This window comes from Oculina patagonica, chromosome 8 (genome assembly GCF_052425735.1).
Source record: "Oculina patagonica isolate OP01 chromosome 8, crgOcupat, whole genome shotgun sequence".
NCBI lineage: Eukaryota > Metazoa > Cnidaria > Anthozoa > Scleractinia > Oculinidae > Oculina > Oculina patagonica.
The window spans coordinates 30,286,999-30,314,687 of NC_135765.1; the positions used below are offsets into that span (position 1 = coordinate 30,286,999).

At 38.6% G+C, this 27,689-nt stretch overlaps 1 protein-coding gene and 1 pseudogene across 3 annotated transcripts in view; both read left to right on the plus strand.

Moving 5' to 3' along the window:
- LOC144664459 (uncharacterized) lies at positions 1-10,947 on the plus strand (annotated as a pseudogene). Its single transcript, XR_013572812.1, has 9 exons — positions 1-77; positions 1,849-3,056; positions 3,444-3,518; positions 3,942-6,286; positions 7,391-7,436; positions 8,013-8,249; positions 9,027-9,104; positions 10,255-10,496; positions 10,718-10,947. The product of XR_013572812.1 is annotated as an uncharacterized LOC144664459 (transcript).
- A 2,349-nt stretch (positions 10,948-13,296) lies between these two features.
- LOC144664458 (uncharacterized) overlaps positions 13,297-27,689 on the plus strand; it is a 33,866-nt gene continuing 19,473 nt past the window's right edge. The window contains exons 1-2 of one of the 2 annotated variants that reach the window (XM_078525579.1): positions 13,297-13,419; positions 15,907-16,008. In XM_078525579.1, coding sequence (XP_078381705.1) covers positions 15,978-16,008 — 31 coding nt within the window. In that variant the 5' untranslated portion in view covers positions 13,297-13,419; positions 15,907-15,977. The remainder of the gene's footprint in view (positions 13,420-15,906; positions 16,009-27,689) is intronic. The other variant, XM_078525580.1, reaches the window with a different exon arrangement.

Sequence of the window (27,689 nt, forward strand, 5' to 3'; positions counted from 1 at the left end):
TCCTATTTCTTTTATTTTGCACTTGCCAGTTGCGGTGCATGTCTTGACTACCGTAAATCAGGCGAATGCCGTTATAGGTACGTGTTTCAGTTGATATGTGTAGGTGTTTCATGCTAATTTACCTCCTCCCTGATTTTCATGTTTTACAGTAGACTTCTGTTTCTTTGAAGTAATATTTTATACCTTCACTAGCCAGCAATCACATATTTAATATGTGATTGTTTCAATATGTAGAACGAAACAAAAATCGCCTACTTCGCAATAAGTATCATTCAACAATTTATTTAAGATGAAGTGCTGAAATCTCGCCGATGTATAGCGGCGAGTGGCGAGCTAGATACGTCTGTATATAAACATAAAGCAAGACTGCGAGTTATTGTTTCATTATATAGAAAACTTATCTTAATACTGTAGTATATCCGTGCCATCTTTATATAGACAGTTTCACTTCGCTGATGATTAACAGCGAAACATTGAGTCCTTCGTTTCATTACACAGACGGTCTCAATACGCCAGTGATCCGCTATAAAGCGAAGGCCGAAAGCTGTCGCTTTTGATTCGTTGCAATAAATTTAATATTAGAAAACAATCTGTAGCTCAGGCTCAGTTGTGAAGTATTTTCGGGCTTCTGTATTTGAAATCACGAGGGAATTGTGAAGCTATGAGAGAGACGAAACCTGACAACATAGTACTAACTTTGGCATTAACCGCCATGTGAAAAACAATGTCAACAATGCATACAATGTGATAGACATAATGCAATGCAAAAGAGCTCGAGCGAATGTATTCTAATGAATACTTTGTTGGTGAAGCGTGACTAGACAACAAGCCAGCCAGTAGCAATTGCACTTCCTAACTCGGTTAACTTGAAGATTTTAAAATAAAGAATAACTTACTGTTGAAGCCAGTAATCATACAATTCATGAACAGTAATTTTTACCTCGAAGCATAAACTCTATTTTGATACTGTGCTCAGTTTCACGAAAACTAATTTTCTATTTTCAGACTTTTGTGGAATATAATTATTTTCATTTAGGATACGGTATTTGAGGTTGCTTATTTACCTACTCAGGATTTCGAGTGAGATTTTTGAATGCACATTTTCCAGTTTTCTTGCGGGTAGCGCCATTGCGGTTTGCTTGATGCGGTTAGTTTCACTTTGTTGGATAGGGCGACACTATATCATATGTATGCTTTACAAATTTGGTTTGCAGTCAATTCTCTCTTAACGGACACCTCTATAAGACGGACACCTGTTGAGGTCCCTGCCGCTTTTCAGTCATTTTACTGTATCCAAACTCCCTATAAGACGGACACCTCTCTTAGACGGACAACGGACACTTTGAAACCGTCAACAGACAGTTAAAAGTGTTTGTTTAGTGAATAAGAATTAGACTAAAAGCCGTGAACGTTTGCTTGAACAAGTGAATACAACATGTGTGTACTGCTCACTTTTCAGAAGTCAATTTTCTTTTATCAATTTTGTCCCAGTTTGTAGGTTTTGCTTAAGTGTGCGATTAAAATCAAACTTTAAACAGACGTGTATTCATTGTGCATAGCCGTTCAGCTTTATTATCTTAGAATTTCTGGTGTCACGTTACCTCGACTCTCTATAAGGAGGACACCTCTCTAAGACGTACAGTTGGGGCCGGTCCCGAAGGTGTCCGTTTTGAAGAGAGTCGACTGTATTCTCGGTCAGTATCCGACTCAAAAATCCTACTCATCCAATAAACGGTCATCTTTGTTTTCTTTTCAAAAAGTAACCCGGAATTATTTTGACCTATTTTGGCTATGTCAAAAATTACTGTGTTTAGCTGAAAAAAGCTGAAAATCGCTTTTTTTCCCTAGGAGTTTGGCATGTCATGTCTTCCTCTTTTCAGACCCAAGAACATGGCGAGCCACATCCATCCGCTAGCAAATTAAAAGTCACAATTCTAACATCGGATTGGGAATCGAAAAAAGGCGCACTCTCCACTATAAACAGAGAATTAGCTAAGCAGTTGGCTAAATGCCCTGAGGTGGAAATAACACTCTTTTTACCACAATGCAGCGAAGAGGACAAGAGTGTGGCCCTAAGTCACAAAATTCACATTGTTGAAGCAACCAGGCGGCCTGGTTATGACGAACTAGAGTGGTTAAGCTTTCCACCAGACCATTTAAATATTGATGTAATCGTTGGCCATGGGGTGAAGCTTGGTCGTCAAGCACAAGTTATAAGAGAGACACACAAATGTAAGTGGATTCAAGTTGTTCACACAGACCCAGAGGAGCTAATGCTAAAGTCCGATGAAGGCCCGATTTCCAAAGGTGGGAACAAGTACAAAACAGAGGTAGAACTTTGCAAAATGGCCGACTTCATAGTAAAAGTCGGGCCCAAGTTGAGCGAGGAATTTCGCTCATATTTTCGTGGGTTTAAAAAAGATCAAACCATTCTTGACATCACCCCTGGTGTCTTTAAAAAATTGTGAATGTTGAGCACACTGCTGAAGAGCGGAGACGGTGTGGCGTTTTAGTGTTTGCCCGTAGAGATGCTGAGGATTTTCAGTTAAAAGGTTTTGACATTGTAGGAAAAGCAGTTGCTCAGTTCAATGACGCACATCTCGTTTACGTTGCTGCCCCTGAAGGCAGGCACGAGGACATAACGAAGCGTCTGCTTGAGTGTGGCATTCCAGCAAACCGCCTGACAGTAAGAAGCTTCGTAGGAACCCAGAGTGAGTTGAAACGATTGTTCTGCGAAGTGGATCTTCTTCTGATGACTTCCAGACCCAAGGGATTTGGCTTGATCGGTCTAGAAGCCTTATCAGCTGGTCTCCCGGTGCTTGTCAGCAGGAATTCGGGATTTGGAGAAGCCCTACACAAGGTACCTTTTGGTTCATCATGTGTGATTGATTCCGAGGATGCCAAGGTATGGGCTGAAGCAATCAAAGAAATCTGGAGCAAAGACAGAGAGACGCGACTTCAAGAAGCCGCAATGTTACGTTTTTCCTACGAGAAGAAATTCAGCTGGGCTAAACAAAGTCGAGATCTTGTTACCAAGATGATCAGTGTCACTAACGGTAGGAATTTTAAAAAGAGCACTTAACAACATACAGTGCATGGACCCTCGATATAACGAAGGGCTAAGGGACTAGCAAGATATGTTCGCTTTAACGAGGTTTTGTTATATCGAGGTTCTTTTTCATATGTTTTACTATTACTGGGGCGAAGAATATCGTTCGTTATATCGAGGACTTCTCTATATAGAGGTTCGTTAAATCGAGGTTCCACTGTATCCTGTGGAAGATCCTTATCGATTTTTTTGTCCGTGCAAATAATAAGCCGGAAATAAGCGCCTCGTTGGCTTTCTACCATCTCATATCCAACGCGTGCTCGTGGAATAATTGTTAAGTATATCACTCGAAAGCGTTGCAGAACTAATATGTTTAGGCTGTTTTGTTCTGCAGATTGTCAGAGCTCATCTCAGGGAAAAGATGGATTGCCAGGTTTATCTATCACCCAGAGTGAGCAGAGGATGACTGGTAAGCTGCATGCAGATACGGAGCAAGAACAGTGTACTTAATTGTGAAATTAACAAAAAAATACTATGTGAAACCTGTCTGGTTACTCAATGACCCCTCATAGATTAACAAAATAAACCAAATGACAGTCGAGGCATAAGTGTTTAAAAAGCTAACTTGAATTATGTCCAAAATCTTCCTGAGACCAACATGTGCTGAACAAGATCTCTTCGAGCCATTGGCGTCTTCAAGCAATACCCGGAACTACAGCAGCAATTGGACCACTAAAAGACAAACCCACACTTCTTCGTTGATATATAAAGATCAATAGATCGAGTCCTAAAATTTTGGTAGAAATGAAACCTTAATAAGAGTTTGTAAATATGAATTAAATTGTTTTCCTTGATACTGGGTTCATTTACCTGTTGTCTTCTTTCACAATAGTACCTCAAGAGCTTATCGCCCGTGGAAGTCAGGCTTTGGAAGCATATAACAAGGCCTTAACCGAGGGAACGACGTTTGACAAGAGGGTGCCAATCATGATAATTGGTCAGGAGCGCTCAGGAAAGACCAGTTTAAAGAGGTCGCTCAGGGGAGAACCTTTCAACCAAGACGAAGAAAGCACTGAAGGGATAGATGTTGATCCTTCCCACTTCAAATTGACAACTGAGACTTGGCAGATAGGAAAGGAAGGCCAACAAATAAATTCGGAGACATCTATTTCCTTTGAGTACCATGCAGCGCGAGCGACTGTTGAAAACTTGAGGCAGGAAGAAAAAGCTCCTGATCCAGAAGAAAGAATTCCAGATTCTATGCAATCTGGAAACATCGCTATGGATGACAAAGTCACAGCTGGGGCAAGCAATGATTTTAATTCCGATCCGTCGGAAGTAGAAGTTGTTATACCAAGTGGGAGTAGTCTTACAAATGACATCACTTCCGCATCTTCATCTTGCACAAGAAGCCACGACCAAAGCTCCAACGCAGCTGCAGAAAATCCAGAATCTGTTCGAATATCAAGACATCCTGAACAAGAAAGCAGCATACCAAGAAATGTAGAAACTGAGATTTTAAAGAGACTTAAAAATGACACTAAAGAGGAAGACGAAGAAGGTGTACATTCTGTTTTGTGGGATTTTGCAGGACAATCAGTTTACTATACAACACATCCACTTTTTCTTACTTCAAGAGCCATCTACCTTCTCGTAAATGACCTCAGCCAAAATCCCTTTGGACCAACAAAACCTATCCCGAAGCAGGGATTGTATACGGAGTTAGAAGACAGCTATGGTCTTAAAACCAATTTTGATTGTTTAGATTTTTGGATGTCTTCTGTGGCTTCTCTAGCGAGTCAACAAGAAAGTGACCAAGTCAGTTATGAATCGAAGGTGTTGCCAGAGAAACTTCCCGCAGTCTTCTTAGTATGCACTCATGCAGATAAATCTTATAGTGGTCATCCTAGCAGACTAGCCAATAAGATATATGGGGCTCTGCAGGCCAAACCGTACGAAACCCACTTACATGATCGCTTTGTTGTGGATAACAAAAAGTCGGGCTCTGGATCGGAGTGTCCAGAAGTCTTGCGCTTGCGTAAAGAAGTACTTACCGTTTCTGAAGAGCTGCCACAAATGAAAGAAGCCATTCCAATCAAGTGGCTAAAATTTGAGAAAGAACTTCAGGGCATGAGAGAAAGTGGCGAGAAATGGATAACACTTAAAACAGCAAAAAGAGTTGCATCTGAAAAATGCAATATTGTCGATGATACAGAATTCCGGACATTGCTGAACTTTTTGCATGACAAGAGAATTTTGATTCCTTTCGATGGCACTCGAGACCTGGACAAATTAGTCATATTGGACCCTCAGTGGCTGATTGACGTGTTCAAAAAGGTGATAACGGTCAGGCCTTATAGTCACGAAGAGAAGAAATTCAAGGAACTTTGGCACAAGCTACAGGATGACGGTATCTTAGAGGAAAAGCTTATAGAGCATGCTTGGAGTCCTTTATTTGACAGCAAGGAAACCTCTGAGAGTCTTCTTGCAATCATGGAGAAATTCAGCTTGCTTTGCGCTATGCCTTCATCTGATGCTTCTTGTGCTAAGCAGTACCTAGTTCCATCCATGTTGATGTCTTATCCACCAGAGGACATCGTCGAGCTGATAAAGTCTGCACAAATGCCTTCCATTTTTCTTAGATTTCAATCTGGTCATGTTCCACCTGGCCTTTTTCCCCGGCTGGTGCTGCAATTCTTTCAGTGGAACAAAGAGAAATGTGTGAGCCCAGATAACTATCAGTTGTACCGCAATTTCGCCAGATTTCACACCCACGAACAGGAAAACTGCTCTGTAATCCTCCTGTGTCATTCACTTTTTATTCAAGTTGTTGTGTACAGAGAGAATGCCAGCCATGACTTGCCGGGAGGCAGTGCACAGTCAAAACTGTCTTTGTCTGTAGATGCCAGTCATGACGCCTTTGATGTGAAATGTGCTCGTGACGTGCGTAGACAGCTGGACTTGATGCTTGATTCCATGCGCAACGAGTTCTGCTGGCTGAAGAATATGAGATATGAAGTGTGCTCCATTTGCTCAGTCTGTTGTACAGGAGTTTCAGTTAACTATTGCCGCACACATTGTGCAGAAGGTTGCAAGAAAGAGGAATGCTTGCACTTCTGGCCCGAGTCAGAGATTTGCAATAAAGAGAGTATCTCGTGCAAGAAGAATGCTGCTGCACCGATAACCAGAGTTCAGATCGAAGAGATTGCACCATGGTTAGTGCCGCCAGGATGTCAGGTATATAACCTAGTGGAAGTGATTCTACTTCATTAATGTTGTTGCAAAAAGTTTTTTGCAGTACAGTAAACACCCGCGTATAAGAACACCTATTTTGGCGGTTCAGGCTGATTTGGTTCTTATATAAAGGGTTATAATCTGCAAAATCAGCCTGTAAGTGTTCTTAAGTGTTCTTAAAAAAAGTTTCTTAAAATAAGGAACATACTAGGCTACCAATAGATGAAATCAATATATATGCACACAATTGTATTTTAATTTTAATAAAATTGATAAATCAAGGCAATACTGTACTGTAATTGGGGTGGAATTATTATGTGTGCAATGAAAAGTAGTGTTGATCTTTGATATTTTCCATATAAGAACAACTTTCATTTTTCAGGCTGAATGTGTTCTTATATAAATGGTACTTTATTTCCTAAAATCAGGCCTGGGTGTTCTTAATCCACTTGTTCTTATACGCGGGTTTTTACTGTAGTAGCCAGCAGTAGTAGTACAGTAAAAACCCACGAGTAAGAACCTAACATTTAAGAACCTGTTAGGCTAACATTTTCAAATAAGATACCATTTTTATAAGAACCTATTTAGCCTTAAATTTGGAAACAGGTTCTTAATTTCTAAATTTGATTAAAAATGTTAACTTTTGGGAAAATATGATAGATTAGTGCTTCATTTTTAAATAACCACTATATGGTATGCAAATCTTATAAAAGAAAAAGGCTGAATACCACTAAAATCTCTATAACAACATTGAAATTTGTTCTTCAGAAAGTAAGAACCTATTAAGAACCTAATTATATAATTAGCCTAAATTTGTGTTAATAACCCTTTATGTAAGAACCTGTTTAGGCTAACCTGAAAAGCAGTAGGTTCTTACTCGCGGGTTTTTACTGCAGTTACATCAACCTTTCGTGAATAATAAATATATCGTGAGCTGTCATTCATGCAGAAAAAGCAATAGTATCTATAAAGGGTTGCTCGTTCAGTATTCATGCTGTATTCTTTCATAGTAAAATGATCTACATGTCTACTTTCTGATCACTGAATGATATAAGAAATACGGTCGTAATTAAAAATCTTCTTTTCCGCTTCTTTTGAATACTATAGCTTACAGCTTGTGGACGTGATGGAAGAGCGTTGTCTACTGCACAAGGTAGTATAACTTGATTGTTCTTTTTTCAGGTATTTATACTAGCTAAAGTTCATGCGCGAGTTTTTCTGTGCCCGAGAAGAATTAAGTGTACTAACGATTTTACCTGTGCCTTATTATATTTATTTTTATAACACTCTAAATTACTGAATGTTGAAGAGGTTATACGAGGGGAAATGTTTTTAATTGTAGAGTTTTGTATGTATGGGCTTAGTTTAAGGAACACAACAGTCGTCAGAAGTTCAGTTACAAACAACAACCTAAAAAATACAAAACTGATGGTCTCGAAAGTGGAAGGAGCTGAGTCCTTTTATATATACGATCTCGGAACTAACGTTTCCATAACCCTGTATACTGCGTTAATTTGGTGTTCATGGGAGGCGCGGTGGCCTAATGGTTAGCGCGATCGGTTCCGAGTCGAACGGCCCGGGTTCGAGACCTGGCCGGGGCGCTGCGTTGTGTTCCTGGGCAAGACACTTTACTCTCACAGTGCCTCTCTCCACCCAGGTGTATAATTGGGTACCGGTGGGCCACTTAGGCTCGGACACAGACTTCACTTTTTTTTGCCTTCTTTCGTAGCACGTAAAGAGGTTGCCCTCCCTGATGAGGTTCTAGAAGCCCTTTTGTCACAGACTTGTGACGCCAAAGAGGTTGTACGTCAGCTGGGAAAGACTATGCTTTTAGACCAAGCATCCTTGCAAGAGTTAGCGCCTGAGACGAAGACATTGATCCGTTCTTTGGCAAGGCAAGCTAAAAATTCAAACAGGCCTGACGTGTTCGAACATTTGAGAGAGATTACTCCGGCTGGGACCACTGGTGAGTCTGCTATAGGCTAGGCATATCGTTGTCAATTTCACATCTATAGTTAGCTCTTATTAACCGAGCAGGAGGTCTGTATGGTAGAATCAAGACCGAGGTCGCCAGTACAGACCGAATGCAGTGAGGTCTGTACTCACGAGGTCAAGATTCTAACATACAGACCGACTAGGCTCGATTAATAAGATGCTTATTGTATGGCCAAACAAGAAAACGTAAATTCGAATAGAAATATAAAGCATGACCTGAGAAAGGGAATTTTTGTTTATGATACGTTACTGATAACCAATCACGTTGTTATTTGATTTGCCAAGGTACTTTAAAGTTGCCTAGCCAGTTGTTACCTTTGCTATATATACGAAAAATGTAGGCAAATAGGCAAAGCCACCTTCAGCTAATTTTTAACTTCTACCGTGTCTGAGCGTGAATCACGTGTTTAAGGCTGTGTTTACATGGAACTGGCACCGAACGGATCCCATCCGAAAATTGGACCGGGTATAAGCCTTCTGTTTACACGGGACCATTCTGGAACCGGTTTCGAACAGATCCAAAACGGAACCTGCTTTTTTGCAAGGCCAGGTTTGGATCCGTACCGAACCGGTTCCAGAACAGTCCCGTGTAAACACTAGGGCTATCCGGTCTGGTTTGGTTCAGAACAATTCCGGCCCCGTGTAAACGCAGCCTAAGTTTAAATTCCAAAGTCCTGCGAACGTGCGTGCTGGAAAGAGTGGCGTTATGACATCTTCTTTTATGACATCTCTTTTTGCTTCTCCTTAGGTCCTCGGTTACCTGAAAATCGTGATGTTCGCTATATCCCTTTTCACGCGATGAGAGAACTTACAATTGACTTGAGTGGTAAGTGCTTCTCGTGATTTAGATAAGGTGTCCGACAGAAACCTTTCAACTGCCACAAACAGCATTTTTTGCATCCTATGGGGCACTCCCATATATGGACTATATAGGTATGTGCCGCTGTGAAGGGTATGGTTTTCATGCAGGTTAGTCTAGGATTAGGTATAGAAATCAGAGAGTTTTGGTCTACAATAGGGTATCATTTGCCTGGAAACTGATCAGTGGTATGAAGAACTAAGTCAAAAACAGGTATAGAAACTTGGGAGGGAAAGAGGCTTTCCAAAACGTAAATAAAATCATCGCGGCAACGCTGTTGACTTATGGTCTTCCATTAAAAACACTAATTGTGATACATTTCTAAAAAAAAAGCAAGGTAGGGATTACCAGTGTCTAGTCTAGTATAGGGCTTCAAACTTAGCTGAACATGGTCTGGTATTTCACAGCGGTCAAACGCAAAAAGTGACGTCACATCCGGTCTTCGCCGCCTCGAGCTTTTGACTCGTAAGTGTGCAAACTTTTGTTAGAAATGGTACGCGGTGAAAGAAAATTTCAACTGGAAAACTCAGCCGCGTATAAACCTTAACTTTCCAGGGACGGTGTTAACTTTTGGCTTAAAGCGAAAGTTTTCGAAAAATTTAAGACTTTGTATGGAAATTTTTGGCGGGAATAACACAGGAACTGCGCACGCGCGCTGCGTTTGACCGCTGTGTGGTCTGGTGTAGGGTAAGGGGTTTAGCACACAGCGGTCAAACGCAAAAATTGACGTCACATCGGTCTTCGCCGCCTCGAACTTTCGACTTGAAAGTGGGCAAACTTTTGTAAGATATTCTTAAAGAAATAGTACGGTGAAAGAACAGTTCAAGCTGGGACACTCAGTGAAGATGAATTATCAAATTTCCAATCCATAAGCGGCGTATAAACCTTAACTTTCCAGGGACGGCGTTAACTTTTGGATTTACAGCGAAAGTTTTCGAAAAATTTAAGACTTTGTATGGAAATTTTTGGCGGGAATAACACAGGAACTGCGCACGCGCGCTGCGTTTGACCGCTGTGTGGGGGTTTAGAGTCCCAGCGGCACACGCCCACCCAAAAATATAGTACCCACTTCAGCGGCTCCCGGGCTAACTGAATATGTTTTGTATCTTTGTCACAGGTGGAGATGAATGGAAGGAAATTGCCGAGGCACTAGGGTTGAGTCAACCAGAGATTCGTTTCCTTGACAACCGTACTTTGAACCCACTTGATGCTGCTCTGGCCTTTATTGCTAAGCAGCGCCACATAACCGTGGGTGAGCTGTACGACTTATTAAACGAAAAGGGATTTCCCGTGATAGCTGATCTTTTATAGACGAGTATATTTCAAAATTCAGCAGTTAAAAAGTCCGTTGTAACCACTGTAAAGAATAAAGAAGAATGGATTTGTGTGTATCATCGTTGCACGTATACATCTTTTTCGAGAAGGTTGTCAAAAAAAGCGTAAAACGCGACGAAAAGATAAAAGCAGCCTGTGGACAGGCTCCCAAGTGGACCAGGGCCGAGGAATGCCCAAAAGCCTCCCCCCCTTCCTTTCTTCCCTTCTTCCCGCTTAGCTTTCTTTTCCCCCATCCTCGACCGGAGAGCTTGTTCACAGGTTAGAATATAAAAAGAACAAATGGCACCGTGAATGATCTTATAAACACCCAGGGCGTCTGTAAGATATTAGGAGTCCTAGCGGGGGCGTAATAAATATAAGGCGTTCATTTCACTTTTACTTTAACAATGTCAACAAAACAAATAACACGCGTTTTTTCTCTATATTTTTCCGCAAATTGACGCGTTTCCCGGGAAAAACTAAAGACAAATGTATGGGGAATTAAAAACGTAACAGAACACTTTCTAGTCCATGCTACATCCTTCAAACTCGGCGAATAAAAACTTTTCCCTATTATCTTAACTTTATAACTCATAAGTTGTCCAGAATTCAATTTTTGTAAAAGATATTTACCCTCTCCACTCAAACACTTAAATTTCTACCGGCTTTGCCTACTTGTCAAGATGGTGTCGGAAATCGTGGTAAGGTCAACTCTATATCTTACTGGCAGCCAGAGTAATTCTGTAAAGCGGGCGTGATCGAAGTTAGCAGCCTAGCCGCGGTGTTCTGCACTCTCTTGCTCACTACAACTCGGAATTTTCCCGAGTTAAATACGGAAAAAAATCCCTAGTGAATTTTGCACACCGCCAGTGTACGTCCGTACGCACGAATTAGGCCTGGGGACGAGGTTGTCCATTCAGCTCAGTCTGAAGGAAAGCAAAAAAATTACAAACTGCTTATCTCAGATTGCAAATAAACCGCAGGGCAAGTCAAAATACAGATACTGAGCAAAGCGACACTTCACAGCAAAACGGCAGAGAGATTGATTATCCAACTGCTCTTTTTTATTTGTCTTTTAAAGCTGATTTCCAGTCCGTACTGCGCAGACTCGGGGTTTGTTTACGTTTTTGTTTTGAATTCGTTGAAACGTTACACTTCGGTGACAGCATACATGAAGTTTTTTAGTCCGCCATTACAGTTCGCTTCGTTCAAGAACTTCCGATGAGCTGAAACGTCGGTTTGAAATAGCGTCAAGGTTCTTCTACTTGTTATTATTTGTTCTGCAAGGATATCTGGCGTTATTAATGAAGAAACAGGTAAGTTTGTCACGTAATTTTTAGTTTTGCTTTGTTTGTGAGGCTCACATAAACATTGCAGCCGAGATTGCGCAGTACGGACTGTAATTCATCTTTAATGTTTTTCATGAGTGAGTGCAATGTGCCCCAGTGGGCAAATTTGCTGTTCACGCAAAAAAACCTTGTCCTTGAACTCTTATAGCTCTTTTAACAGATGAACAGTTATTGGCCTCTGGTCGTCTTTCCGTAATTCTAAACAGAAAAAAATACTTATTTTCTATCGACTGGATGAAAATCCCTACCCTTTTATATACCTGGAGCCTGAAAACGGTACCCCTTTCGGGCGGAGCCTCCCCATATAGGCCATTATAGGGAGTACCCCCTCCCCCCCGGGGGGGGGAAGGGAACAGCGTGAAGAGCTTGACAATGTTCTGTGTTTAGTTTGCATAAACCTTAACGGGACAACGACATGATAGAGTCCAACTCTAACGCCTCTTTCGTGCTCTATTTCCAAGAAATAGAGTTTGCATTTTTGATTTTTGTCATGTCGTTGTCCCGTTAAGGTTTTTTCATTTCTACGTAGTGTCAGCCTTGCTTATCTTGTCTCTGTATTTTTATTTTTGGCTGATTAGAGCTGTCTCCAGCTCCTACGTACACTAGCAGCATTTTCGTCCGCGGTCCCTTGCTTTCTTTTGTCTCTTAAACATTCCAACGTATTTGCATCTACTTCAAGCTTCTTGCTCCTTTGAAAAACGTAACCGGTCTGCAAAGTTTTACGAAATATATTAATTAAAAGAATCCTTATGATTCTGAGATTTTTTGGTTGTTGAATGTCAACCGCCCGGGGGGGGGGGGGGGCTACTCAAAAGCATTTTGTACGGGGAGGCTCCGCCCCGAAGTCCAACCCCTTACCCTTTTATATACCATTTTGACAGAAAAGGCACCCCTTTCGTATACCTTTTACTAAAAAAGGTACCCCTTTCATATACCGAAAAGACAGGACAAAAGCCTAAAACAGGAAGTCTTGATGCCATTTTTATGTAGCGCTTAATAAATTTAAATGATACCTTTATAAGGTGCGTCTGTTCGAAATATTTAAATTAAAGGCAATATCCTTACCCTTTTATATACCTTAGCTTGTGAAATCCCTACCCTTTTATATACTTGAAGCATGAAAAAGGTACCCCTTTCGGGCGGAGCCTCCCCGTATAGGCCAATATAGGGAGTGCCCCCCGGGGGGGGGTCAACCGTAACACATTTTTTCGCTTGATTTTCCACGTCGCCAATATATTCTCAGTAACGTGAAACATAGATCACGGTGAGAAATCGGGCTGAAAATGTTAATTATCTCAGCGACGTGAAACAAAACGCAAAATCCGCCACGTACTTTTCGCATTTTACATTTTTCCGAGAAATTACGCGTTGACGCCATTCTTAGCAACGGCTTGATTGACACGCTTTGCACCTAACCTACCGCTGACCGAGGGCAAGCACAGATTGGGGCGCGAAAAAAGCACGAGCAAGGACTGATATTGATTTGACTAGATGGACTTTTGATTGCAGATTTGTAGGGTGCTGTCTGTCCTGTCTGAGAGGCCGTCTGGCTCCCGTCAGTCCCATGGGAAGAGATCAATTGTCGACGATTTCAAGAGAAGCTTTTTAATACTTGCAAGGTAAGCAGGTTGCATGTAGCAACGAACAGAATGTCTAACAAAGCTAGCAAAGCCGCAGCAAACAGAGCAAATCGCTTCGCCAGACTTTTTCGCTCGAGCGAGTCTTTGGCGTGGGTTTTGATTTACATTTCCACCGGCAATGTTATAAAAACAATTGGTTCATGCTTTTAGCTGTGCACAATCGAGTTATGGTGCACCTGGGAAGTTTGAAGAGCTCTCAAGAAGCTAGAGCCCCTGGAGTTGCCCGAGGCGAAAGCCGAGGGAGGGCAACTCTAACGCCTCTTTCGTGCTCTATTTCCAAGATAACTTCAGGTCTTATTCTAATTCCCAGTGCACGCTAAAGCACGAACGACCATGAACCAATTATTGATTGATCGGAAACGCTAAGCACTGATCGTCAAAAAAGAAGCACGTAAAACTTACTTAGCCAGCTTATGTATCTCCTACATGTAGTTAAAATTGTTCGGACTCGGTGAATCTCATTTGCGAGGTATTCAGTTGCTCCTTTTGCTTTTATGACTTTCATGTAGATTGTAAGGTGCCCTAGTCAGTAGTGTACCGTGTAGCTAGCAGCCATTCATTATGAGTAGTTCTGTCTGTTCTGCCTCGTGTCTACATTGATAAATGTACGTGGTGTGATAAAATAATAAACCAAAAGCAGAAGTTATATAAAATTATAAAACAATCCAGCCTGTTTCGAAACTTTCTGTTCGTTTTGGTGAATAAGTGACAATCGCTGACCAAAAAATTGCCAGTGAGCATAAAAGCACTGACCAGCAATCGTCAATTAAGACCAGCTTGTTCACTTGATGTACATCTACATATAACCGCATGCTTCTTCAATGATCACGTCAAACTAAATCAGATATCATGAGATTTTCATTGAACTTAATCAAACTTAATTGAATGATTGAATTTGTCAAGGCAGGAAACTTTGCCAACTGAAGTGTATACCCTGCCGACTTTTCCTAAGTCAAAGGTGTGGGATTTCCATCTCCACATTTCCCGAAGATGATATTAGATCTCCCCCCACCCCCAGGAATTTCCAATCCTTTCTGGACATTCAAAACACTGGTAATTTTGGAAAATGATTGCTAACGCATTTGGACCAAAAACTACTTATAGGGTATTCAAGAAATGGTGTTTAAAGTTACCATATTCATGCAGATGAATGATTTTTTTGTAGTGTTTCTTTAATTTGTTCTATTATGCCAGCACTTGTGTTTGCTCTTTCTGCGTTCCAGGACTTCCTTTTACTGCCGGTAGCTATATACAAGTATTTATCTTGATATTCACCTCAAAAAAATATGCTACACATATAAAATATTAATATTCCCTCAGACTCACTCACTGAGTAACACTCAACCACTCCAAAAGCGTCACTATAGGATTTGTGGCAACACAGTCTGTTGTTCTGCAGTTGATTAAAGCAACTGAGAATAAACATGCTATACCATCTGTAAATGTAGTCATGCAATGAAAAGAATGAAATAAAATCAATTGTATTTCCCTGCCATCATGATCAGCAGTCATGTAGTTCATCTTCAGGCATGAATAAGATTTGCATGTCACTATGGCCCACAGTACCATGGTTGGTTAATGAAATAAGATCAATATTATTGTATTTCACTGCCACCATGGTCAGTGGCAGAAATGTTCGGTAGTAATTGTCTAAATTCTTAAACACAATTCCAAAGGAAGCAGCTGAATAAACAACAAGTAATTTATTAAGTCCCCATGAAAAATGCGTATCAGATAACACCACATTAATCTCAAATCTTAGATGTTCGCTTCAAAAGAATCAATCTCCCAACAAATGTAGACAAATCAAAGAAATATAAAAGAAGCTTTGTTTCAGATAAACTTCTGATTAAGATGAAGCCAGGAAACGTTGCACAATTCATGCTCGAATATGAAAATTCTTGTGGTGTCCCTCTTTTAATGTTAGTATATATAACAATTATCACTTTCACTAATTCATTTTTAAGTTTCTGTTTCTGTACCAAATCAGTTTTCAGATTGCCAAACTAAAATGCAAGTAACATCCTATAAAGAGTTGCTCGCAAAAAAAGGCATGCGCAAAACTAGGCTTCAGCTCCAGGCTAGTCCAGTCCCTGAACTCTCTCTTCCGTGTGCACTTTATATTGTATGCTCAGCTTTGTCAGCTTACAAAATCTGCATTAAAAGTATCATGCATGGTGTATTTAAAGTATCATTTCAGCAGGAATTATATTTTTCCATGTATTGTCTGGGCTTTCAACTAAAATGTGTCTACTCTAAAAAGTTTTAAAATGTCATTTTCTGTCCCTCACTCGATCATTCCAGGGCTTGTTTTGGTGGGCTTTCTTTGCTCCCTTTGCTTATATTTTGTGACTTCATGACAACTTGCTGCTGTAGATAATCCAGGTAAAACAATAAAAACGGTCTGGTTTGATGGATTGACTTGAATGTACTTCTCAAAACTGATGTATGACACCTTATCCTTAGACGAAACCTGAGAAGATTTAAAGCAGATAAGAAGTGAAGTACAAAGCATCAGTGAGAAGTTGAATAGTCAAATGTTTTCAAGAGAAGAAACAATGGAAGAAGGTATAGATTCTTTTATGTTAATGAAGCGATTTTTTCTATAAACAGAAATAAAATAAAAATTGTAATGATTCTGATCTAGATCATCAAGAAACTGACTGCCCTGGATAGTTAAATATATTTTTAGTCCACTGCCATGGACCAATTAGAAACAAAAAAAAATAACGAAGCCAGCCAATCAGAACTGAAAACCATTCAACTGTTCGTGCCGTTTTGTTGCTGGCCAGCACAAGCTGGCATCACTTTAAGCTCCATTTTATTTGAGTTGAGACGCTACCATCTGCAATTGCAAACTGATTTGCGGCTAATTATAACGACAAAATTGTTGAAGGACTAACGGGGGAAGAAAATTATCAGCTAGTTGAAGAGAAATTACAGAAACTCAAAAAAGAATCCAGGCGGCGAAGTGAATGTAAGTTTGTCTTCGTGGAGCGAAACTCGTTCAGTTGAATTTCAGGCATATTCCAAACTGCCAGTTTAGTTAACAGCACAATTAATTTTAACACTTCTAAATGACGACTTTTTCTTTGCTGCAGATAGAATTTTGTAGTTACCTTTTTAAGCAAAGATTGTTTTGAGTAATTTTGCGTTTTTTTTTTGCACTGAGTTTTGTAATTTGAACCCGCTTTTCAATCAGGAATAATTTATAAACGCCAACTCGCAACAGCAGTGTTCAAGAAATCGCTTACTGTTTTTGTTTCCTTAAGGAGGCTCGATGTGTTTTTTTTAGCCCTAGGGTGGTCATTTTGAAAATGATCTAGGAAGCCAATGTTTAATTGTTGCCAAAATTAAATACACCATAATGATCTAATAAGACCAAAGTTTAATTTTTTACTGGTCTCTTCGTCACAAAGGTTACCATGGCAACGATTGTCATTTTCTTTTGTTTTAAAACAAAATTTTAGAAAAATCTGTAAGAGCATTTTAAAGTAAATCAAGAATGAAGTTTTTTGTTCTTTCTTGTAGTTTTCTACAATCAGCAGTTGATATATATATATTTTAACAATTGAAATTAAAGCAAAAACATTCTCGCTTTTAGTAAATGGTCTTTGATAGTTTAAGTATTTATATTTCATTTTGAATAACTGAATAACTATGAAACACTTTAAAAGCGCCTTTTTCACATGAAAATAGGATTTTTCTGAAAACTTCAATCTTGATTTACTTGAAAACGCTCTTACAGATTTTTCTAAAATTTTTGTTAAACTTTAACTGATCAAAAAATGAATACCTTACATGTATTACCGTATTTTCTCGGTTATAAGGCGCATGGTTTTTTCAAGGAAAATCTGTTTTCTAAAGAAGTTTTTGCCAAAATTGGGTTTCGCCCAACAAAATCTTATGGCCGCCATTTTACCGAAACTTGCAGTTAAAATAAGAAAAAAGAAAACTCTTGGTGTTAGTCATTCACTTTTATAATATTTCACACTTCTAGAACAAGAAATGATGAGTTGACAAGTTTTGGTAACAACAACTTTTGTCAGCATTATGTTGAAACATACAAAGAAAATCAAGCATACTTATATTAAACAAACCTTTTTTCATCGTGGAAAGTTGATAAATGACTTTAGAAGACAAGGAAAACACCAAAAAAAGCCCGAGAATCTTTGAAAAACACTCGATAAACAAAGTGCGAAGCGAGACGAAGCATGCTTGGGTACTTGGTAACCAAGCTACAAACTTAATGGTCACTGGTAACTACACATCTGCCAGGTTACTAAGCAGCTAAGATCGGAGCATGAACGATGGAAAGATGTTTACCTCGAGCGAATTTACGTCTTATAACAGCAAGAAATCTCACCTCTTTACTCGAAAATTGTGCCAAGGAGTATGAACAACATTCAAACATTCAAATTCTGTATGGAGGACTGTCCTTAAATTGATGACTGCATCTTTTTAACTCCCAAACTCATGGTGCGTCTTATAACCGAGTGTTTTCGCAAAATTTTTAGTTTGGAAACTTGAAATGACAAAGTTGCCAAGTTTAGGGTGCGTCTTATGTTCGCGACACTTATTGTTCGCGATTTTTTTAGAATCGCGAAAATTTCATGGTAATATGGTACCAAGAGTCAATCCCGATATAGAGAAAATTAGGCTTGATTGAAAACAAAAGAAAACGACAATCATTGATATAGTAACCTTTGTGACTACGCAATCAGTACAAAATTAAACTTTGGTCATATTTGATCATTATGGTGTATTTTAGCAAAAATCGAAGATTGGCTTTCTTGATAATTTTCATTTTCAAAACAACCACCCTAGGGCTAAAAAATTAACATCGAGCCTCCTTAACTAAATGCCCTCTGAAAATATTATGTAACAGTAATTGGCCGTTCCGAGGTTGCACAGGGAACTGGGGCGGGTTTCAAATTTCAAGTAATCAATAATCTGACACCACCACATGAAAGAACCCGGTAAGATTGGTCATTTGACAAAGTTTGACGCTTTTAGGATGAACAGAGACGAAGTTATGGGCCTTGAAACATGGTTAAAAATCCATAAGACCTTTGATTTATATATGTCTGAATTTATCAAAACCGGGTCAAAGAAAAGTGACGTCAGTATTCTTGAACAAGTACGTTACTGCGCGAATTGGCTTAAAACGCCACAAGAAAGGGAAAAAAAAAAGAAGTACAGCGCTGAAAGGTAGAGAAGAGAGAGGAGAAGAGAAAAAAAGACTGACATTCCCTTTAGTTTTTATATCATCGAGTTTGGAGATAAAACGCGTTTACAGCGATTTGCGCTTAAGACGGTGAAAATTTCCTTGACTTGGTTTTGATAAATTCAGACATATGATATATATAAGAGCCTCTAATTTTTGGCCAAGACTGAATGTTTGTAACTTTTTGAAAGATTTAAGTCTAAAATGTTATTTTTATTTAAAAATTTAAAACCAAGTGGTGTAGCATTAAAATCAATCACCTAACCGATACAGTGTACGTCCACGTTCACGTCACAAATGAGTGATGACATTGTTGGTTAAAGGCACAGGGAACCCAAACGCTGTATTAGTTATTCATAATCTTAAAATAAAAATGTTCTTATTAACCTGCGTTCCTGTGTTTTTTTTTACCGGTTTTGGGGGCGATTTGAATCAGAGCGAAAGCGGTTTAGACGGTTTACGTTGCGAGTTTTAAACGGTAATCGATCTGTCGCAATGTTAATACGACGCGCCTCAAAACCGGTTAAAAAAAAACACAGGAACGCAGGTAAATAAGGACATTTTTATTTTAAGATTATGAATAACTAATACAGCATTTGGGTTCCCTGTGTTAAAGGTCAGTATTCAAATAAATATTTACTCATTTTGGTACTTATATTTTTCACTTACAACAAAAAGGAAAACTTAAATTTTTTTATAACCAAATTTCAGGCTTGGGCATGTTCTTAAAATTTGCCCTTTTTTCAGTCTCAATGTTCTTTTAAAAAAGGTCCTTATATAAAAAAAAGAGTGTATTCGTTTTACAGTGAAACGACTTTTGAAGCTTTAACAAAAGTTTTATACAGTTCCAACACATCCTCCCTTGAATTTGTATGTGGAACTGATATAGTATATTCATATTCTTTGTTCATATTCCCAGTTTTTACGAGTGTCATGTGATACGCTCTCGTTCAATAGACAACTGCATTAACAGTGCTCCAGTTAAGTTTTTGAAGCAAGGGGTCACAAAATTTATCAGACGGGTCAACCAGCCCGGTGTATGTAGTGTAGCGTCTTGTTAGGGGAAAGGGCCAGGTAAAAAGTTTCCTTTTTAGTAGAGTGATATGCGGGCACTTCACAAGAAAAATTGTAAAAGTGTTATTATTTTTTTTTTTTTGAGTTTTTTTTATTTTTTTTATTTTATTTTTTTCCTTTATTGCCCCTGCAGGGTTTTGGCCCAGAGGCCAAAACCCGAGGAGGCACACTAGGAGTCCCCGGGTGTATACATACAAGGACAATGAATATTTGTTGAAAAAGTAAGAAATGTGTCTGTAGTGGGCGAAGCATTCTCGATTTGACGAAACTAGGCGCGCACGGTCGTGACGGGTAATATTTTTGCAAGCGCGCACGGTGGTGTCGGGTACTTGCAACCACGAGGTCGCGTTTGGTCACCTTCGCGTTTCGAGCTTCACCATCTGCTAGCAGCGTTTTGTTTTCTGGTTTTGGCCTACGCGTGTTCACAGATTTGTTCGAGCGGTTTCTCTGCTTTGGTTGTGTTAAGTGGTATTTGAAGCAAATGTTAGTAATACGTCGAAAAATTTCGAGCAATTGGTTTCGTGTTCTTGGCTACGTGCCGGCTACCTATGTTCCAAGCGTTACATTTGTAAGGTTTGCTTTCGGAGGTTTGTTGTATCGTATACATCTTACAAGTTACAACGAGTAATAAACAAAAGCGTGAACTTTGTCATGTAGAACAAGGTACAACGTAATTCGTTTCGCTAACAAACTGTCAGATTATTTGATCCAAAGAGTGGGTTGTTTTCTCGAATCTTGTGCCATATTTTGTTACTCGTGGAATTTTTTAGGCTTTTTGGCCTGGAAATTATTGTAAGTTTATTTTGAATGTTATAAGCCCAGGAATAAGCTTGTGTGTTGTCATCACGAATAATGTGTTATGTGTTATTTCCGCTAGGTGTTATTAATTTTACGCGCGCTAGGTAATATAATTTGACTTGAACTTGTGAATATTTTTAGGACGTAACGGTGTCACACAACAAGAAATTCCTCATGACACATTAAAAAAGAAGCCTAATTGTGCAGTCCATCAGCATTAATAATTAAAGGCGACAAAAAACAATATAATATAAATAGCTTTATAGTGAGAACTATTACTAGTTAATAATACACAACAAAACTTACAGAACAGTACTTACGTAGATTTACGGGATAATGCTTACAGTATATTATTTACATTACTTTCAATAGACTACAATATATTATTACATCACTTACAAACATTTAATTACAGCATTTTGACATAACATTGTCTTTTCCCTATATGCACTTACTAATCATAGTCGCCACATACAATTCTAAAAGCTATAACAGATGTTTAAACGGTTATTTATGTTTACACTATATTTATAATTTTAAGATTTACAAAATAAAGGCCCATGTTAGCTGAAAATTTTCTAATGATTTTTTTGCAATTGCGATCTCCCTAAGTATTTGCAAATAATTTTGTCTTTTACCCGTAGTAGAAAGCTTTGGAAACAAAGTTCATCTTGTAGACCATTTGTGCAGAAAATGTAATATTTCGCTAGTAGAATAAGGTAATTTAGAGGCTGCCAGTGCGATGTCTTTTCAAAAAAGCCGTTCAATATGTTACTTTGATCTAAGCGTATCGTTTCGTGCGTTTTCTCGTACCACCAGCTATGAAAAGTTTTCCAAAAGGAGGTCGTTTTGATGCAAGTAACTATTAAATGGTTCAAGGTTGTATTTCGTTTTTGCAAAGAGGACAGGTATCGTTTTCTGAGATACCGTCACGATATAAACTCATTTGGGTAGGTAGTATGTTGTGTATAATTTTAAATTGAAACATTATGATTTTAATTTCTTTTGTAATCTTAAAAGGTAGTAAGTAAACTTTCTGAACATTGTTTTCAGTAAAGCCATGATGCAGAATTTTACTTTGAGAGGTTGGTGGTTTGAAGAGGCTTGTCAAGATAGCAGAATAAATTGAACTTGTGGACAGGGCTGTGTTACCGTTTGTTGAGTTACTCTCGATTTGGAAGCGCTGTTTTATTTTATTTTTCCATGCGTTAGGAATGGCGTCGATGAGACCGTAGAAGGTAGTAAACGGCACATTCAGGTTATTTGGTTTTAAATTCTGCGAGATCGTAGAAATTACCTTGTTCGTCCAATAGATGATGCACGTGAACAATGTTTTGAGTGAACCAATTATTATAAAAAACTGGCCTCTTGTCAATTAAAATGTTGCGGTTGTTCCATAGAATTTCATGTCTAAGGTCTGTTTCTTTAGAATCTAATGTTTTAAAATACTGCCAGTATTCCAGTGAAGGGTTTATCAGTATCATCACGCCTTTGCTATGATTTGTGCCGTGACTAAAAAACACATTGCCGCCCCATTCATTTTGCCACTTCGATGTGCATAAATTTGTGCTATAGCATTCTTGCAGAAAAATAAAATGTTGTTTATGTCTGTGCAGCCATCGAAATATTAACCGGCGTTTAAAAGTTTTATTCAGGCCTCTTACATTTAAAGACAGGCATTTTAAATTTAAATCGTTAATTTCATTCATTTTTCCTTAATAAAGGATAGGAACAGAGAAATGATCTGCACATTTGGTCCAAGATGAAATATCGCAATCGCATTTTGCGTTGTTTTATGTCCCAACTAATGTAAAGCAAAGCAAGTGATTGTAGTTATTGATTTTGCAAAGCAAATGGGCAAAAAGAACATGAGTTACACATAAGTACATACGACCGAAACATAGACATAGACCCGGGGCCAAACAACGAAGGAAAAACAAAAAAAACTTAACCTCTATGGTAGGGTTAGTTGTTCGCTGAAATGTAGCCGCGAAGGGCTCTATTTATGCGAAGAATGTATGCATAGCAAGACGATGTCCGTTTAAATTACGCTAGAGTTCTATTAAGCTTCAAGCAACAAGAGCTATATTAAGCTTCAAGGGCAGAGAGTAAATCCTTAGGAATGTTTTGAGCGTTGTAATCTTTGTTGTTTATGTACAGGGTACGATTAATTACCTTTGCATCTTGACCGAGATCTCTCGCGGCGAACATAGCTTTGATAAGAACTTTTCGTTCTTCTTGGATTGCTTTTGCGTAGTCTTGAGTGATGTACGCATCTTTGTATTTCTGGGAGTTTCTGAGTCGGTTTTTGACTGCCATCACTGCGTCTTTATCCTCTCTTACCACAAACCGTGCGATAATGGGTCGCGGTCGTAATGGCGCGGTGTTGTTATGTGTTTGTCGTTTTCCCACATGGTGGACAGCATGAAAACGTAAGCCATCAGTGCCGATTTTTAACTTGTTTTGGATGATATCAAGAACAACCTCGGTGCAATCTTCTCTTGGTTCCTCCGGGATGTTTACAAACCTAAGGTTTTCCCTCCTTGTGTAGCTTTCTAAGGCAACAAGGTTTTCTTCTGCTGCGCGGAGATTTTTGGCGAGCAAAGAAGCTTCAGTTTGAGCGATGGCGAGCTGTGTTTCCAGTAGTTGTGTTTTCTGCGCTTGGTAGTCCAGCATTTTCTGGTGTGAGCTTTTAGAGTCCTTGTATGTTTTTGTCTCTTGTTGGATATCTCCGATGGTGGCCCATGCGACCTCGAGGGACTTTTCGACATCTTTCATCTTTCATGTAAAAGTGTTATGCTTCAGGGTGCTGTCTGGTAGCATATGGGCTAAAAAATGAAAATAAAGCTAACTGATTTATTAAATTATAAAATAATTTACCCAGCAGCATGAGAATAAGGACTTTAATAGTGAAGAAAGTGTCAAAAATTTCAATTAACTGATACATTTTTGGGGGACTCTCAAATAGCCATAGTTTAAGTTACTTAGGCCGAAATAGTTACAATGGTTAGCAGTCCCCTTGAAAAAAGGGGTGTCTGTAAAACCCGGAACCCACCCGGAACACCATTTTTTTTAAACACAGATAATAAAAAATTCAAAATGAATTAAAATAACAAAATAATGTAAATAAAATAAAATTTAATAAAATTAAATTAAAATATAAAAATAATGACAAAAATAATAAAAAGAATACCGAAGGCTCTTGAGGATTTTGCGAAAAGGTTCGTAATCCATCTAAGTAAGCAAAAATAATAAAAAATCTGAAATCTGAAAGGCTGTCAAAAATGACCCGAAGATTTTATGATATTTCTTAAGGCCCTTGTCTGAGAAAAGAACAACGAAAAACGTCATAGTATACCAAGTTTAATTTGATTTAATTTCAAGTAACAATTTGCCCGCAGCAGTCAGATGTGATGTCAGGGGTAGTTATTAAAATGTAATAACTACCGATAACTCACCGACCATTACAACTTCCATATTTAATATGGAAGTTGTAATGGTCGGTGAGTGGCTCTAACAATGATTTTTTTGAACGCTTGTTTAATTCATGCTCTCAAAACACTAGCTCCATGGACACCGCGGCAAAACGCACTGCGCATGAGTGGAAAATTAACATCCGGTCAGTTTTGTATTTCCGGTTGACTATGTAATCCAGTCGCGTAAATACAAAATTCTCGTCTCGCGAAGTTCAAACACAAAACTTAAGAAATAGCAAAGAAACTTAAGGAAAATAATAGTCTAATTCAAAAGTTTATTTCTTTTTGTAGCTTCATACTTTTGCACCATAGGGTTTCCTGCTTGCACCAACATTGAAAATGATGCTTGAAGTTTACAGGTCGCAAGCGCTCGACAGTCGACAGCGGCAATTTCGTTTTGACTGTGTCTATCACTTTGCTCGCTTTAATTGCTCGCAAATTAAGGGGCGACAAATGAGAAAGAAAAACAACATAAAACCAAAATAAAGAAGCACTGAACTTTTAAGTTTAGGCTTTCGATAATTCTTGCCTTCACTGAGCAAGAAAACAACATTTGCTCAGTGTTTGCTTGGTTCAACATGAATGAATTGAGTCTTCGATACTCCCGGACTACCTGGAGTTTTTGCTGGATTAAAGGCTGTTGGCCGAGAAGCTAAACAAGTTAAAATTGTGTTTCCATTCAAGACAAAGGCAATTTGATTTTCTTAATCCTCCTCGCAAGGTCAAATATTATTCTATTTGGCGGATGTTTTCCACATTTCCAGTCCGTGTGGCTGCCTCACGCGCGAACATGAAGCTTGCAGATTCGCACATGGCGTTCAATTTACCAAACTTTCAAACAATCATACCGGTTATCTCTCCTCAATCTAAAAGGAAAAGCAGAATCAAAACTTGTCTAGTTTAAAAACTTGTTTAAACCAAAAACCAAATAATTAAAAAGCGGACCTCACTACCGGGTGTTATTTAAAAAAAAAACTTTAAAAAGTTTTTATACCTCTGCTGAACGAAAAACAAACGAAGCGACGGCGTGCTGTCATTTTTTAGGCCGAAGTGTTAGGTTAAATAAATGTAGAGCTGAAAACAATTAAAGCTAAAAAATACACAAACATGCAACCATAGTTAGTAGAGGTATGATGCAACAAATTACTGGATAGGAAAGTATGAATTTAGTCAAGGTTTAATAATCGATCAAGAAAAACTGGCAAGTAAAACTCTGCCTTCTCGCCTTGTGTGATAAACCTAAGCTTATTTAAGCTCATCTGCTGCTCAAATTCAGAATCAAAGCCTCAGCGAATCCACGACTTACCTTTTCTAAATCTATCGAGTATTGTTTCGGTCATATTTAGTTTGTAATCCATGACAGCAGATTAAAACACCGCAATTCACAAAGCAAAACAACTAAAACGTGGGCCACGACTGACCTTGAACCGAAAGCGTAGCGAGTGAAGCCCGTTGAGTGACTGGAAAGATGACCGGAAGTGCTAAATTCAGCGCATGCGTAGACGTTCTGCCGCGGTGTCAGCTCCATGCACTGAATCGATTTCATTCCTTGCCTCGTGTGTTAACATCCGGGCTCCTAATGCATGCCCATATTAGGTAACAACACTACAGAAGTGTTCGCGCAGAGTTCAATTTTTACAAAGATTAATGGCAACTTTAATTTCTATCGTAATTCCCCCACCCTGCCACACCAAGATCGAAGAATGGCAACTTTAAAATACTTTGTGACAATAGTTATAGACTAAACAGCGTTACATGTAAAGCCACAGGAATTTTTTTCCGTGGGAAATTTTGATGATTTACTTGCATCGAACAAAAATTACTCTCCCTTGTTTTAGTCAAGTGTCTAAAGTTCAAGGTTCCGTTGTGAATCGAATCGAAGGCATACCAACTGATTTCTCTCACTGTTCATTTTAAGCCCGAAAATCGGACTTGTGTGTTTGTATTAATCATTATTGTGGGCAAACGTGCACTCGCTTATTGACCTTATCATAAATGTTTTTTGACAAGCTAGCCATCAAAAAAGAAACGCAAAAAGGCACCATTCGCCAGTTAAAGTTGTATGTTGTTAATTCACTACAATGTATTAAACAGTTGACATTAATATTGTGTGGGCTTGGGTCCGTTAACTTTCTTTTATTTAAGCGACCAATGCACTGCATTAAATTTGCACCTTCCACTTCCGAATTGTCGCACGTACTTATAACAAGCGCGTCTATCTTTTTTTTTTTTTTACTATTATTTTCGATACATTGTTCTTAGTGATATTTATATTTCAAGGGAAAATGTGTCTCCTCGGATAAGAGACTTTTCTAAATGTTTTTAAGTGTTTGAGTCGTTCTTATAAGTCAGCTTCGGAACTTTAAGTAAGAATCTTGAAACTTTGATTGCGTAGTTTTAAGCAATGAGTATGCTCCAGTTCAGCTTTCTATTCGCTGCCGACGGAGACCTTCTTTTCGCTCGTCATGCAATCCAACGAGAGAAAAAATTGCGTAACGAGCCAAGAGAACGTCATTTTTTTTAACATATATTTTAAATTTATTTAAATTTATTTTAATTCATTTTGAATTTTTTTATTATCTGTGTTTAAAAAAAAATGGTGTTCCGGGTGGGTTCCGGGTTTTTCAGACACCCTGAAAAAAGTGACATAAGGCACATATCAGGTTGAGGGCAAAGAACTTTATTAACACTAAACACTAGACTAACAATACATATACAATAAAAAATAATCATTAAGGCCAACTGGAATAAGTTGAATACAGCTTGAACTGTTTGCTAGATAAAAGCATGCTGAAAGACAGTAAGAAAATCAATGTAAGAAATCGTTGCAAGCCTACAAGCTTATGACAAATAAATTTTATATGACAGTTATAATGTGTTTAGGATGGTTAGATCGTACAGTGTTAGTGAAATCTTTTCAAACTTAGCCATTGGGTAGAAGTTTTATTTGTGTGCTATCAGTACTTAGTCGTAGAGTTGATTCTACTCCAGTCTTGTTGAGATTATTCTACTTCAGTTGCGTCGAGTCCAGTCAAATAGAGTTGATTCTACTTAATTTGTGCCACGTTGAGTCGAGTCGGGTTGATTCAGTCCAGTCTAGTGTAGTAGATTTCATTTTATTCCAGACGAGTTGCGTCGAGTTGGCAGGGCACAAAATTAACTTTTTTTTTCCAGTAGCCAGTTCCAAAAATTTGGTCGCCAAAAAAGTAAATAATTGAATACAACATTTTTACTCTGCCATTTTACTAGATAAACCCTTTAGAATGGATTATTTTCACCTTACTTGAATTAATTTCAATCTCTAATGGCTTTTTGTGTACGCTATATGAAGCACAAGAACTGCGAAGACTTTTGGTGACCTTACATAAAGTACGAGAAGAAACCGCTGATCTTATTAATGTGGGCGCATGTACAACGTACACATCACGCATGGAGCAAACAATCTACAATGTTTTTGACTTCATAAATGGATTTAAACATTCTGAATTGAGCCATTTTGCCTTGTAAACTTCAATACAACACGAAACACAAAAGACAGAAGGAAAATTTATTGTGTGACTGTTTTCATGGCTGTTGAAACTGAGAAAGAAAGTTGCCTGCCTGTAATAATGTCACTCGATTGGAAAACACATGACAGATTTTCTAAGGTTTTCTGACAGATAAAGCAAGATTTT